Source organism: Seriola lalandi, unplaced genomic scaffold, assembly GCF_002814215.2.
Source record: "Seriola lalandi dorsalis isolate HSWRI2012SDOR001 ecotype SW California unplaced genomic scaffold, Sedor1 jcf7180002054923, whole genome shotgun sequence".
In the NCBI taxonomy this organism is placed as follows: Eukaryota; Metazoa; Chordata; class Actinopteri; order Carangiformes; family Carangidae; genus Seriola; species Seriola lalandi.
Window position 1 is genome coordinate 302693 of NW_019525475.1, and position 14372 is coordinate 317064.

Sequence of the window (14372 nt, forward strand, 5' to 3'; positions counted from 1 at the left end):
GGGTGAATCTGCACAAAGAGGAAACAGAGAAAAGAAGCAGAGAAGCTGATCCAATTGAGCAAAGCCGACTGATGGGGACAGCTAAGGACACACACTCACACAAACAAGAGACAAGGCAGCGTGGAGGTATATTAAACTGGAGGCCATTAGTTCTAAGCCTAAGGCCTGAGGCCATGCTGAGCAGAATAGAGCTAGCTTTCATTAGCAATGCCGGGTTAGGGTTGCACGGCCACATATTTTCCCCCTGTTGGTCTTTTGAAGTATTCATTTATCACTAAAAGTATTCTCTGCCGTGATAAAAATAAGGCGAACTTCAAGGGGACAGGAATAAAAAGCAAAGTTTGACCTCATTAAAGAGCTCATTTCAGTTATTGTATATGCTGCTTAGATCCTCCTCAGCTTTCAATGAAGATCACCTAAGCGTTAAACTACGACTCTGCCCTGATGGGGTAACGCTTTGTCTGTGGGTTTTATGAGCAATAATGCAGCCTGAGGGGTGATGGCACAGTGCTGCATCACCTTTAAGGGTATGTTAATGAAGTCTCGTTCACAAGTGTCTTTACCAACATCTTAACATATGGTGTGACACCGCAAAACAGAAGCAGCGCCCGTCCTTGAAATGAAGTATATACAGTACCGGCGCTTATATCTATGACCTCAGCGAAATATTGTAATGAAGTTAATAAAATACAGTGACACGTAGCTGCCACAGAAAACTATGTAAAAGCTAAAAATCTCATCACTGACTCAGGCTGCCTTCAGGTGCTGCTTCTTTCTTTCATTGCACTCACATTTTTTAGTATTGTGTGCTCAGACGCAGGAGCGTCTGGCTGTCACATAAATGACACATAATCATAACTGGCAATGGAAGGTTATAAAAAAAAGTTGCTGGAGACTTGGCAACTATAAATACTTTGCCAAAGAAAGACTGAAAGGAAGACGTTTACGTGACCGGTTCTTTATAGCGAACAACCCACAGAATGTGTTTTACAATCTAATGTGTGCGCTGAACACGCACCAGAACAAAAACACGCCAAAAAATCTCCCAGAATTCAGTACGACGGCTGTAATTAGCTGATCCTGCTGGCAGGATTTCAGAGGTGTTTTACTTGTAAACATCCCTGCTGCTATTCAGAGCTGGCTGACCCGGGTCCCCAAGGTTTGACCTGTGCAAGATCTCAAGATACAGCTCTGTTTTAGCAAAGCTTCTCCCAGACACTCGACCGCCTGAAGAACGCAGAGCAGCGAAGAGAAGTCTGAATGGGTGGTGAAACACGGAGGCTCGACAGCGAGGTTGTATTCCTCCATTACCTGAACTTAAATCTGAACTTAAGTCTGAACTGCAGAAACAGTGTGTTCGCCCAAATACACCTTTGCTGTGTCAATAAAAAAATAAAATAAATAAATAAATAAAAAACATGGAACAGTATGCCGCCATACTCTGTGTCTGACATTCTCCTGGAGGTAAAAGTATTGTACAAAAGTTCTGATTCAAAGTCCTCCCTCTGCAGCAAAACACACTCCAAGTATCAAAAGTAAAAGCACCGTTTGTGATGTATTATTATGTTTCACATATTAACTTTATTTTACAAACAGGTGCTGTAGGTAGTTTAGTGCAGTGGGTCCCAACGTGGGGATTGGGGAAGAAGAAATAACTAAATCCTAAATCCTCCAACAGAAATTCAGTTTTGTTATTCAAGTGCTAACAGCTCATAAACATTTGAACAACAACAAGAGGCCTGAGGCTAGACACTAGTTCTTGGTGACAAGCCAAAAAGAGGCTGATTTAATCTTAAATAATGTTTGACTTTAGAATCATAATCACAACCTAATGTGAAATCACAGTCTGCAAAGTAACGAGCAACTACAACTGTCAGATCAACGCAGTAAAAAAATACATTTTTCTCTCAGTCCTTCGTTAATTTCCAGCACACATACTCTACTTGCTACGACATATGTCTGACACACCTTTCTTAATAAGCCTAGTCTATTTAAGCTGTCAATGCCCACTCTGTTGATCTGCTAATATCACACTGCCGCTGCTGCTGCTGCTGCAACACTAATTTGCTAACCCAATCCACAAGAGCTTTGTGGAGGCATAACCATATTTGCGTCGTGCCTTCTGCTGCTACATCCCGCGACTTAGTTCGCTTGTCATTTATCATATTAGCAGTTACGGCTAATCGGCTTGGCCACAAACACACACATCACATCTCAAACTGAAAATGCACTTTCCTTGCTCCGGTGTCAGAAGCCTGTGACTCTCTCCCAAAGGTTTTACTCTTCACTGAGATCCCATGCATCACTGCTCCACTTCACCAGGCTAAATATTCGCAGCTCGTGCTAATATGTGCTTCGGCAGTCGATGTATTGGCTCCGCTCAGTCTGTGTTTGTGTGTCTGATAACACCAGTAGCCATTAGCTGCTGATACTGCTGCTTGTTTTATTGCTCTCCTGCAGATGTTGATGCCTTTGCTTTTGCTTGGTGCTATTTTCTGCTAATATGCTGCTGCCATCTACATCTAAGTGGAGTAATTGCATTGATATCAGTAGTGACTTAAGTTCTTGAGGTCCTTTTATTTTAGTTGTGAGTTAATTGCTGAGATCTGAAGACATGTCACATTTGTTAGAACAGGGCAGCGACTAGTGCTGGAAAGTATATTTCCTCAGGCACTTCATACTCTTACTGGTCTACATCTCTGAGAGAAATATTTAATACTTTTTTAACTTTATTTCAAGGCTTTAGTTACTTACTAAGTTGTAAAACAAACCTACAGTTATATTGGTGAATAACCACAATTAAATTAAACAGAAATAAATAAAAATCCATGTTATAAAAGCTGCAGTATCACTGACAAGACACACACGAGTCTGAGCTTCGTAACAACCTCTTCAGCTGCCAAAAAACAAACAAAAAACATCAGTAGTTGATACACGGACTCACGTCTCTGACACCGAGGTCACATGGATCTTACCCAGAAGTGTGATGATGCAGCCTAAAATAGCCAGGAGGGCGCCGGTGCTCAGGCCGGTCGCTGTGTAGGCCACGGCTCCGCAAGACAAGGCCACGCCGTCGGAGTCACAGTCGCACACGCGCACCGAGAGCGTGTTGGTGCTGCTGAGGGCAGGACTTCCACTGTCCACGATCAACACGGGCAGCCGATAAACAGGCTGCTCCCGTCTCCTGAAACCGCCTCGCTTCGTCAGTATGGACGCCGTGTTGTCTGCAAACCAGAGCGAAAGCAGACACTTGTCAGACATGTGAGGGAAACAAAAAAACAAACAACAACCTGGATTTCATTTGAATATCAAGTTAACAATGAACTGCATATATATATATTTATATATATATATATATATACATATATATATATATATATTTATATATATATATGACTAGCAGGAGGCTTAACTTCTGTTCTGTAACGATTGCTGTGCAGTTTGAAATGATTTTACTGTGTTATAAGCAGAAATGCCAACAGATGGTGTCATTAACACAATTCATTACATGGCACACTGTGGCGTCTCTCCCTGGTCTTGACCACCTGTTGGCTGATAACAGCTTTGGTTTGATGGCGAGATCTTATATGAAATCTCAGTGTATGAGAGAGAGCGAGGCAGCCAGAGGAGAACAATGCAGCCAAGGAAAAAAGAAAAAAAAAAAGAGGCTATTTCATGACAACTATATCAATAGATTGAAATGCACTTTCAAAGTGTGCAGTCACAATTGAAATGTAGATTTTCCCTTGAAGGATAACTCCTTTGTTTTCCTGAGTGATATTCAGATTTCTCTCAGAAGTCTAAGAACAAGGTGTAAATGAATATAGAGATGGGTTCTTTTGTAAATGCCACATTAGTAAATCAGCAAAAGGCTCTTATGGGTGAAGAAGAACATATAACCGCTGTGGTGGGTTTCGAAATAAAACACCTCAAATGTTAAATAAATATGTTCTCGCAAGTGTGAGACATTTGTCCTCAAGGGACATCTGTGTGCAGCAGGGCGGTAATCACATACAAGTAAAAATAAGACATTAACACAGGACAAGTATATAAGCACCTGAACGTAAACCTTAGGTGACAGCTGAGTAATTAACTCTAAATCCATGTTTTCAGACTTTCCACAAGATTTTTGGAGCCATGGCTGCAGGGATTTGCTCCCATGGTCGCTGTTGTTTGGAGAATGAGGTGCGGCTCGCAGTCGGCAATCCAGTTCCTCCCAAAGGTGCCGGGTGTGGTTGAGGTCACCAGGCTCCGCAAACAATTTCTTCAAGGATCGCACTTTGTGTAAAGGCGGAGGTAGTTTCCGAAACAAAGCGTTTTTGTTTACCTGACCTCAACGGCCCTAAAAACACTTTTTCCCCCCAATCAGGTTTTTACTTTAAGTGACGAGTTTCTATACGGACACACCGTTTTCATTTGGGAGATTTGTGTATTTATTGTTTTCCCTGTGCTCCTCTCAGTGATACAGCACATTCAGAGATCTATTTTACTTGGATTCTTTGCTTAATTAGACAAAATGTTATAATTAAGTTTTTTTTAGCAAGCCTGGCTTCTGTCTAAAGTTTCAAAAATTCCTCTAAAGCTCACTAATTACCAAATTACATCTTGTTTGTTTAAGCCGTACCCAAACAGAAATGTTAAAATGACAAGTTGTTACAGGAAGTTAACAATTTCTTGGCTTCATGAACTTCGTACCAAACCGACTCATACGAGAGGGGTATTGATCTTCTCATCTAACTCTGGGCAAGAAAGTGATTTTAATCATTTCCTAAAACTGGTCCTTAACTTCTAAAGTGCAGTGCTACTTCCTTCAGGCAGATTGGAGGCTGCAGTGAGTTGCTATCGGAAAACGATCGGCTGGGGCTAGCTGGTTAGCATGCTAACTCCAGTAGAGTGAACAATGACGTTGCTTTCCACCTCTGGAGACAGCTGTTGGTGAGTTTAAAGAATGAAGCTTGATGCAGAACTCACAACAGTTTGCAGGAACTTTCTCCACCTTCATTTAACAGAGGGCTGACAGTGGCACTGGGTGACCACTAGAGGGGGTTTCATCTTGAACTCAGTATGCTGCAAAATGTATTTATCTTTTTATTTGTGCACTTTATATTTGTTGTAGTGTATCGTGACTTGGAAACATTTCTTCTAGACTGGTAAGTAAACAGCTGTTAATGCTAACGTTAGCTATGTAGCAATAGTAAAAACGAACATAATCAGGCCTTTTTGCAAAACTGTCCAACAGCTACACTATTGCCTGGTAATAGGGTTGGATGTGCTTACATACACACACTCATAGTCTAATCAAGGTAAACACAAGGTGGTGTCTGCTCGCAGCAGAACATTTCCCTCCACAAAGCTATGAAAAAACTGTCTTCCAGCCAAGTTGCTCTTAATCTGCTGAGAGGTTACCTCAAACATCCAGTTCATCATGTTAACACAGGTCTGCACTCGCACGGATTACTGTGGCACAACCTGGCTGCTGCCGCCACCGCCGCCGCCTCTGAAATGTAACGTGGCAGCCTTAGCCGACGCAAAGCGGGGCATTACTTCAGAGAGTGCATCAGCTCTGCACATGTTGTTAAAGCAGCGGGGATTCATTTAAGTAAGTAATGATGGAGTCAGGGGGAATTTTTTTCCCGGTACTTTAAAGCTAAAGTTTTCCCACAGGAAAAGGAAATGTTTTTTTCATCTGCCCACTGCTTTATATGTAGGTGGTGAGCAAATCACTATAATACAAAGGCAGTTTCAGTTTGTTAGCGGAGGTTAAGTTATTCTGTGATATAGCATTCAGAGGCCCGTGCACTAAGCAAAGCGAGGCGGCTGTGGTGTCGAAGACTGTGGAATAAACTGAGTGCTCCGGTTTTGCTGAACATTTAGAAAAGAAAGGGAAGAAAGGGCGTTGTCATAGCAGAATTATGATTTCACTTGGCAGAGCCGCGGGCTCGCCGGCAGCCACCGGTTACTCTGTACTTCTTCTCCAGAGTCAGATTGCAGAGTAGATTGCGTCCAGATGCGGGGCAGATATACAGAGCCGGAGTGAGCAATGGCCAAAGTGTCAATTGCATTGCTGCCAGGCTCAATTCGAAGGAAGTAAGCAGCAAATATACCGTACCTAACTTGACCAACACCTTTAACGGACTCCGAGGGCCACTGGCAATTCTCTCAAGGGAGGTTTTGATTTAGAAGCTGCATTGCAACAGGGCTGATCTGATACCTGGAGCTTCGACAAGGACGTAGAAATGTAGTTTAAAATTGGTGACTGACTCCAGGCTTTCTGCAGGGTTCACCAAGTTGAATTTAAGACTTTCTTCTTTCTGGATTTACTGCAACTTGTGCACAGAAATTATTATCTTGTGCACATAAGAACGAAAGAAATCAAATACACTACTTTTACTTTAGATACTTGAATGATACTGAATGCAGGATTTCAAACCTGAGTACTGCTCAAAGCCTGTTTCACACTCATACTGTCCAAAAAAATGCAAGTATGCTGCAAAAACAACATTGACAATACGGCCTAGAATGATTTATTATTATATCACATTTTTTTCAGAACTTCCCAGCAATTTAGAACAAAACAAAAAAAAAATTAATGATCTTATCAATTAAATTAATGCAACTTGGACCGAGATAAGCAGCAGAAAATGCATGACGAGAAATGATTAATTAATTTAAGTTTTGGCTAAGAACTGTAGCTAGCAGCAGTGAGTCATGTTTTCCTGCTGGTTTATAATCTTGTTTATAAGTGTGTACCATCTCCCGGCAGCCCACAATCAAAGTGCAAAAAACATTTTATAACTTACATTACTGCCTGTGGTAAGCAAGAGCATTTTTTTTTAATACCTATAAGGCTTTTTTCTTGAGGAAACTGAAGTCAACGGGTTGTGTTCAAGCCCCTGCAAATCCCCGGACTTACAGATTTCAGTGTGAATTGAGCCGAGAGACACATCCCTATAACCACAGATAATCACAAAATAACAGTAAGAAAATGTAGCCCTGAGGCAATATCAAAGCATTACAAAGAGGATGTTGTGCACCTTTGTTATCTCGCAGAGTGAAGTTGAGGTTGCCGGCAACAGGTGCAGCGAGGGCGAAATAAAAGCGGTGACCGCTCAGAGGTTCATCCTTATCCACGGCGCTGACGGTCTGGATCACCTGGAGACAACGGGGAACACAACAAGACCCGTCAAGATCAGTTACCCCCCGCTGATCCTTATCCGATCTCACCGGCTGATTGGGTGTTAACTCGAGCTGTAAATTGTTTAATGTAAGCATGCAGTAAGAACTGGCTGTTGTTGTCGCTCATGGTATCAATTTGAGGAAAGTATTGTCGTCAAGCCTTTTGTATATGCATCACTTTTCACTCTGTCACAGATTTATATACACAGGGGCATTAATCTTGCTTAAAAGGCAAAGCAACAGTGGGAGTAAACTGGAGAAAATCAGCTTGATTCTGATTGATGGAAAAGATTTTCTTTATAATGTTTGGCTGTGGTTTTCTGTCGTTTATCTCTTCAAGTACAGTGAGTGCTTATTTGGCAAGAGCTTGGCAACCTCTTAAGGATGAAGTGTTTTCTTTTGGGAATTGATTTCTCCAAAGCAAATCATTCTCCAGCGGTTACTCTCTCATTCCTAGTCCCTAGAACAAAACACATTTTGGTGATAATGTTTAAAACCAACCCTTTAATGATCCCGTCCAGAAGATACAACAGAAAAAGACCAAAAACTTTTTGACAGTTTTTTTTTTTAGCTACAACAAAAATCTATTATTATTTTTTTTCAACTGAACACATTGTTTTGAAATTATTAGCCTCGACCAAACAGCTAAGATGTCAATTTATCTGTCCAACTCTTAGGCTTTAAACACTAAACCCAAGAAATAAAGCATTTTACATACAACATAAAAAATAAACATCTTATTAAAGATGCGTTTAAAATGAATAAAGGTCTCTAATAGTTGATAATAGTCTCTTTTTATGGCAAGTATACCCCACACACTTCAATCTGGACACACTCTTTGGGCAAGAGTTGCAAAACCACCAGTGATCAGAGCGAAGTTCGTCAATGTCCACCTGTTATTGGTATCTTTACACAATTAACGCACATTTCTACCCATTTGTAGAGAATGTTAGTTCTGAAAAGTAGGAGTAGGAGAGTTGAATCGGAGGTGAACAGGCAAAGATACAGTGTGAGGTGAAAACATAGACATGAAACACATATTGATATCATTCACTCTGACAGGATATGATTATCTCCCATATCCATCTCGAACAAATAAAACAGTTTTGAGCCGGCCGGAGAATCATCACACTGTCAGGCTTTTCTTCAGGATCTAAGTAATCCAGTGATCGTTGTCTGCGCATCAAAGGAAACAGGGACAAACAGGAAATGCAAATAGATAATTCGGCTTAATTTTAATGGCGCCAATTTGCCTGTGTGTGTATGTTGGTGTTGGCATGTTTCTAAATGAACAGAAACATATTTGATATACTTACTAAAACTCAATGTTACACTCACCTGATTAAAGAAGAAGGAAAGAAAAACAGTGGAAGGTCGAGCAGCTTTCACCAAGGAAAAGAAGAAATCAAACTATTTTTTTTAAAAATACAAGTACACCCCTCTGGATGGCATTTAAATTACTGAAGGACCAGCGGGTCAGGTTTGCTGAGAAACAGTAGATAATTATGGCTCTAATTATGACTGAGGATAGGGGGGAAAAAATTACCCACATTACCTTGCTCTGGACAGGATTAAAATCACTGACCAGCGCAGGTGACGTCAAAATCACCCCAGATCCCCTGAGTCTGAACAATGAATGATTTTTCTACCACTAACTATTAAATCACCAGAATAGTTTGTTATGATTTGGCGCTATGCAAATAAAAGTGAATTGAATTGAACTGAAAGGTTAGGGTTACCCGGGAGAAGGGTAGAGAAGGTTCAACCAGGTTGAGTTCAGAACGACGAACTGCTCAACAAGCTGAGACGACCATTAAAGGGTTAATGCATGTATTCCAATATCTAAAATACAGACCTGTCTGCCGTATGAGAAATTAAGGTAAAATGGTTTATAACTAGTTTATTAATTTCATAAAATGAACAATCATACTTAAGTGGTAACGAAATGAACTCAGTGTCAGGTCAGTCCAGTGAACGCGACGCTGGTGCTGTTCAAAATAAATGCACATGCCACGCAGTCAGGCATTCCTGCTTCATTATTACAAGTATGAAAATGACTCATGATAAGAAGCGCTCTTGCTTGAGGCAATGCAAGACAAGCATTCATATCTGCGAGTTAAACAAGTGAACGCTTCGGCCCACTTTATTTCGCCTCTGAACACGGGACTAAACAGAATCTTCCTTCCTTTATTATATGGCAGTGTAGACAATTAGAAAATCAAATTACCAAATAAACCAATTTATTTACACCCACCAGCATGTGCTGTAATGATTGTTTTTTTTTTTTTATTCATACAAACATGTTATCTGAAAATAAAGTTATCTCTTTTCAGCAATATAAAAAAAAAAACAACAAGAAAAATACACCGGAGCTTTAATTTCAGCATCATCTGTGCAGCGGCGCTTAGCTGCAGCAAGAATAAAAAAAAACAAGAAGGAGGCAGCTCACTCAGTACATGCTGTACAGCAGAAGCATATCACACAAACATGCCATATGGACGACAAATGATAGCCAACACGACGGCCATCAAAGTGGGTGTTACTGCAGCAGTGTCCCTATAAATTTAGATCAAGCCTCCCGAGTCCTTTGTAGGCAATCTAGAAACTCAACCCTGTGACAACTCACACCCGTGGACGGGATCCAAGAGACTCTTAAAAGCAATTCACACTAAATTATCACATATCCCAGCCCCAAACAGCTCTGTCTAACATCAAGACAAAAACAAATTTAAAAAAAAAAGAAGAAGAAGGGGAAAAAAAATAAAAGCCAATGATCTATCAGTGCTGAGACATGGATTATCAGTTGTCAGCTGTGATTAAATGCTGTTGGTTACAAGCTGTCAGGTATTAGGGGTTGGAGTAGGTGGTAAACGACATCCTGCCAATTATTAAAACTGGCAGGCGGGGTGAAAATTCATGAATATTTTACTCTGTTTCTTAACAAAATTAAAACAGTTGCTCTCTCATCAAGAAAAGTAATCACAAAGTATCCTCCTTTTTTTTAATTTATTTACTGTTCGGTTTTTGCAGCGCAAGGGAAATGTATACGGTTAAAAGGTTATCTGCTCGCGTTCAAGAACATTTGGGATATCTGGAGTTTATATAGACAGGAGTGATGTTTGTGTCAGCAGCAGATCAGTGACAGGTAGACGCAACAGTCGAGCACGTAAACATGCAGCGTGTGCATGCTCGGCTGCATATCATGAAAGCCGCCATTGATTCTGGGATTATAATAACTCACATGGCTCTCACTCTGTTATGGAAATTACACATCTGATAGAAACCTTTCTTTGTGGTTCTTACACCGATGATGAATCCTATACACAATTTGAACCCTTTGATGTCCTTTGAATATTGCAGATGGATTCTGAGCTTATCTCCAGGACGGCTTCCATCCCTCACTGCTGAGGGAAAGGACTGTAAATCATTCTTAAATCAAACACTTTGTAATGTATAATGCCTTTCATTAGTGTGGCTCTGATGCAAGGCGTTCCAGAGAACCTTTGGTGGGGAATTCTCTAATGGGCTGAGTAGGAGACAGGAGGAGAGAGGCATGGATGTAGACATAAATTCTCGCTGAGAGACATTAACAGCGGCAGCAGACTGGTGCCTGTCGCAAGGCAAGACTGAGGAGGCCTATGAATCACGGAATTAAAGGTTTTTTGAGTTTACACATGGCTGCACGTCAGACCAAAAAGGACATAAAAGGACAGAGGTGTCTCCATTTGTGGCTTTTGGTAAGTGAGGAGGAGAATGTGCAAACAACAGAGGCAGGCAGGCAGGACACACACACACACACACACACACACACACACACACACACACACACTGGTACTTGCAAATCTAATTAGGATGCATGGTCCACATGCATTGATTAGTCAAGTTTCCATCCAAATATTGAGCAAATTATGTAGAAAATCATTGTAAACTACCGTTATGTGAATATTAGGCATTGGGCAAATCCAGTTAAACAGTCGGTGGTGCCAGGAAACAATGCAATCAAGATTAATTTTTATTATTATTATTTTTCAACATTAAAGTTCCTCTCCAGACATGTTTTACACTATAAAGAAAATACTCCACATGAAGGAGTTTTTGAGGAGTTTATTGTGAACACAATCAGCGACTGGAAGACGTATCAGAACGGTGAGCTAGTTATTCGTTTATGCTGTTTGTTGTCGTAGCAGAGTGTTAGCTGCTGTGCTAATGCTAACTCTCGCTCTCTGCACCGACAAGGTTTCGGTGACCGGTGAAAGAGCAGTGCGTATCCAGATTGCATTAGAGGAAACATCAAGCTACGTGTTTCATTCCTTAGTCTGTCTTCTTAGAGACTGTCATTGGTTCCCTGCAGTTCCAAGGTGGAAATACACTTGATTTTCCCTGGAGAGGGTCTTTCATGTTACACAAGGAGATCTGCCATGTGCTGAAAACCTTTGAAGAAGTCAGGCGAATTTCAAACTGTGAAACCCTTTTTCTGTCTCGAAAACAGTGATTCGCAACATTTCTGACCCAGGTGACCTCTTAAAAATGAGGCAATATCTACCATGTCTCAACAGACACTGGGGGTTTTTGATATATGCATTCTTTTATTTCATTTTATGTTATTTTGAAATAAATTCACACTCCACATGAAGTCCAGTTCACCCATCACAAGAACAACTGCTCTTACTACTCTGATTCTGTCATCATCTTGTTTCCGGCTTGAGATTTAGAATCCGCGTTACAAACTGGGGAAATGTAGTTTGAAAGTCGTGGGAATTTATGTGGCGTGGGGGGGGGGGCAGGTAATGACAGACCCTATCCAGTGGTATAATGGATGCAGTGTTTTTGAAGCTTTGCCAATGCGAGGGACTAAACGTTGGGAAATCTCAGCCTCTACTGCTTCAGTTTTAGAGATTTATATGACCGTAACGTAACCGGCTCAGACGTGAAACACAGACTGTAAATACAGAACTTTTCGCTCAAACTCAAACCACAGAGGAAAGTGACAGAGTCTCTCGCAGCCTCATGTGCAGAGTTGTTTTCATCAGCTGCCGTGGAAAAGGCGAGAAGCCACTGTACTTCTTCAGATGATGTGATTAATATAGAAGGTACTGACATGTTCAACCGGTGACAGTCGTCAACAGGTGACACCTGAGGAACGGTTATCAACACGTCTCACTAGCAGTGTAATTGTGGTAAATGCAGCTTTGTTCTCCTATAACACTTTGTCGGTTGCATATACAGCAGCGGTTTGACGAGTAAACAGGAACATTTCCACGTACGATTCAGGCTGAGTAACAACCACGAAAAACTTTTGATGGAAATGTTTCCTATTGAGCGTCAAGTATCAGACACTTGGACACGTTCGTAGCGTTATTGATCCTGAAAACAGAAAAGTGAAAACAAGAGAAAAACCAACTTAGCTTATATCTGATGTAGTTCTTTATTTAAAACTAATGCAATGAGAATTTTGGTATATTTTATTAAATGTAGAAAAGGGCTGGCCATCGAATATCAATACAGACTGAAATTACTACACAGCATAGAAAAAGTGTTTTTTCTATCCTTGGATCTTTTATTTAGACACAGTTCTTGACAGTTTTGTGTATTTTGTTGGGAGGATTTCTGTAGAGCTGTTTTATGTATATCCTCCGCACTAAAGTGCCGGTACAACAACGCTGGTGTTATACTGATATCAAAACTTTTCTAATGATATCCAGCCTTACATATGAGCTTCAAGTATAACTTAGAAAAAATGCTTTTGTCTTTAATCTACAGCCAAATTCTGAGTCTGGACTTTTTTGATTGAAGGCTCCAGTCTAGTGATTTGGACTCAGCTTTCTCCAGACACTGCACCACCTGGATGATTAAGCTGAATCTTCACAGGCCAAATAACCGACTGTTCACCCAGCACTCGCCGGGTAATTCCACAAATAACATCTTGCCAACTAAAATGTGTCTATTCTCACTGGTGTGCAGTTCAAACAATCACTATTTAATTACCCTGAAACACACCTGAGGTATGCCAGTGAACTACAATGACCATAATTCACTGCACCTATGACACGGAGCATCTGCGCTTCTCTGAGCCTGAGCCGGTCGCGTGTCTGTGGCTCCGGCTCAGACTCACGACTGGAGAAATGTGGCTGCTATAATGAGGAAAGTAATGTCAGCTAATGTAGCATGGCTAGACTGAGACTTCGCCGTGTGAGGGAGCCGGAGCGATAACGAGCTTGAATAACACTTTCCTCTATTTGACACCAGCAGAATAAACACTCCACTGTGTTTTAAAATCTATTCCTTTAGTTCTCTACGATTTAAAAGTGGAGTTCTGACTCTTATATTTCTCCTGAAAGTGTAATTATTAGTATCTAAACAGGAAACGAGTCTTGAGTCTTTCACTCAAGCCACCTAAAGCCCTGCTGTGGATGAGTCACACAATAAGATCAAGCCAGCCACTTAAAAGTGGAACTATAAGTATAAATAAGCATTGCATCAAATAGGTGGCACTCGTTGCCATGGCGATATGACAGCTGTCACCACGGGTTGTGCTGTCGGGAGGAAATGGTGGGCCTGCGGTTTTCACACCCCTCACTCTCCGCTGCTCCGGCGCCGGCTTCCTATGACATCGACGCCCCGAAACATCACCCGCATGTGACACCCGTAACTTCGATCAGCAGCACCCCCCTCCCCCCGGCTGTCATCTCTCTCTCTCTCTGTCTCTCTCTCTCTCATGCACACACACATGCGCACGTATAGATTTTAAGGGCAATCAATATATGCCATTCAACAAATGTCATCTTTCAATCTCATTTCATCTCCTTTTTCTTTTTTTTCCGAAGCCGGCTCTCCCTCATTTCACATCGATCATCTGAACCGTTCGCCGCGATTCATCTCGTCACAACCGTGTTTGTTGTTTGCTGGCGTGATCCTGACAAGGCGGAACTGCTCAGGCTAAAGTGATCTCCTGGTGAGATCTGAGATTAAATTTGCTCCATGTTCAGTCTTTTTATAGAGCAGACAGTATGATGCCACACACTAATGTTTTTCCGCATCCCTTGCACCTTGACATATCTGTTTTCAACTCCCACCTTGATGCAACACCTCTAATGACAGCTGCTGGTGTGAAGAAATCTTTTGTTGTTTGTGTGATTGATGCGACAGTTGAGGCGGTAGTTATGAAGTGGTAAGTAAGGTAGTTGTGATTGGGAGGG

At 41.3% G+C, this 14372-nt stretch overlaps 1 protein-coding gene across 1 annotated transcript in view; it reads right to left on the minus strand.

The window, feature by feature from the left end:
• LOC111673627 (cadherin-7) overlaps nt 1-14372 on the minus strand; it is an 83402-nt gene that overhangs the window by 6981 nt on the left and 62049 nt on the right. Inside the window, exons 9-10 of the mRNA XM_023431458.2 lie at nt 7035-7152; nt 2976-3224 (exon numbers count right to left, since the gene is read on the minus strand). Of these exons, the coding sequence (XP_023287226.1) occupies nt 2976-3224; nt 7035-7152 (367 nt within the window). The remainder of the gene's footprint in view (nt 1-2975; nt 3225-7034; nt 7153-14372) is intronic.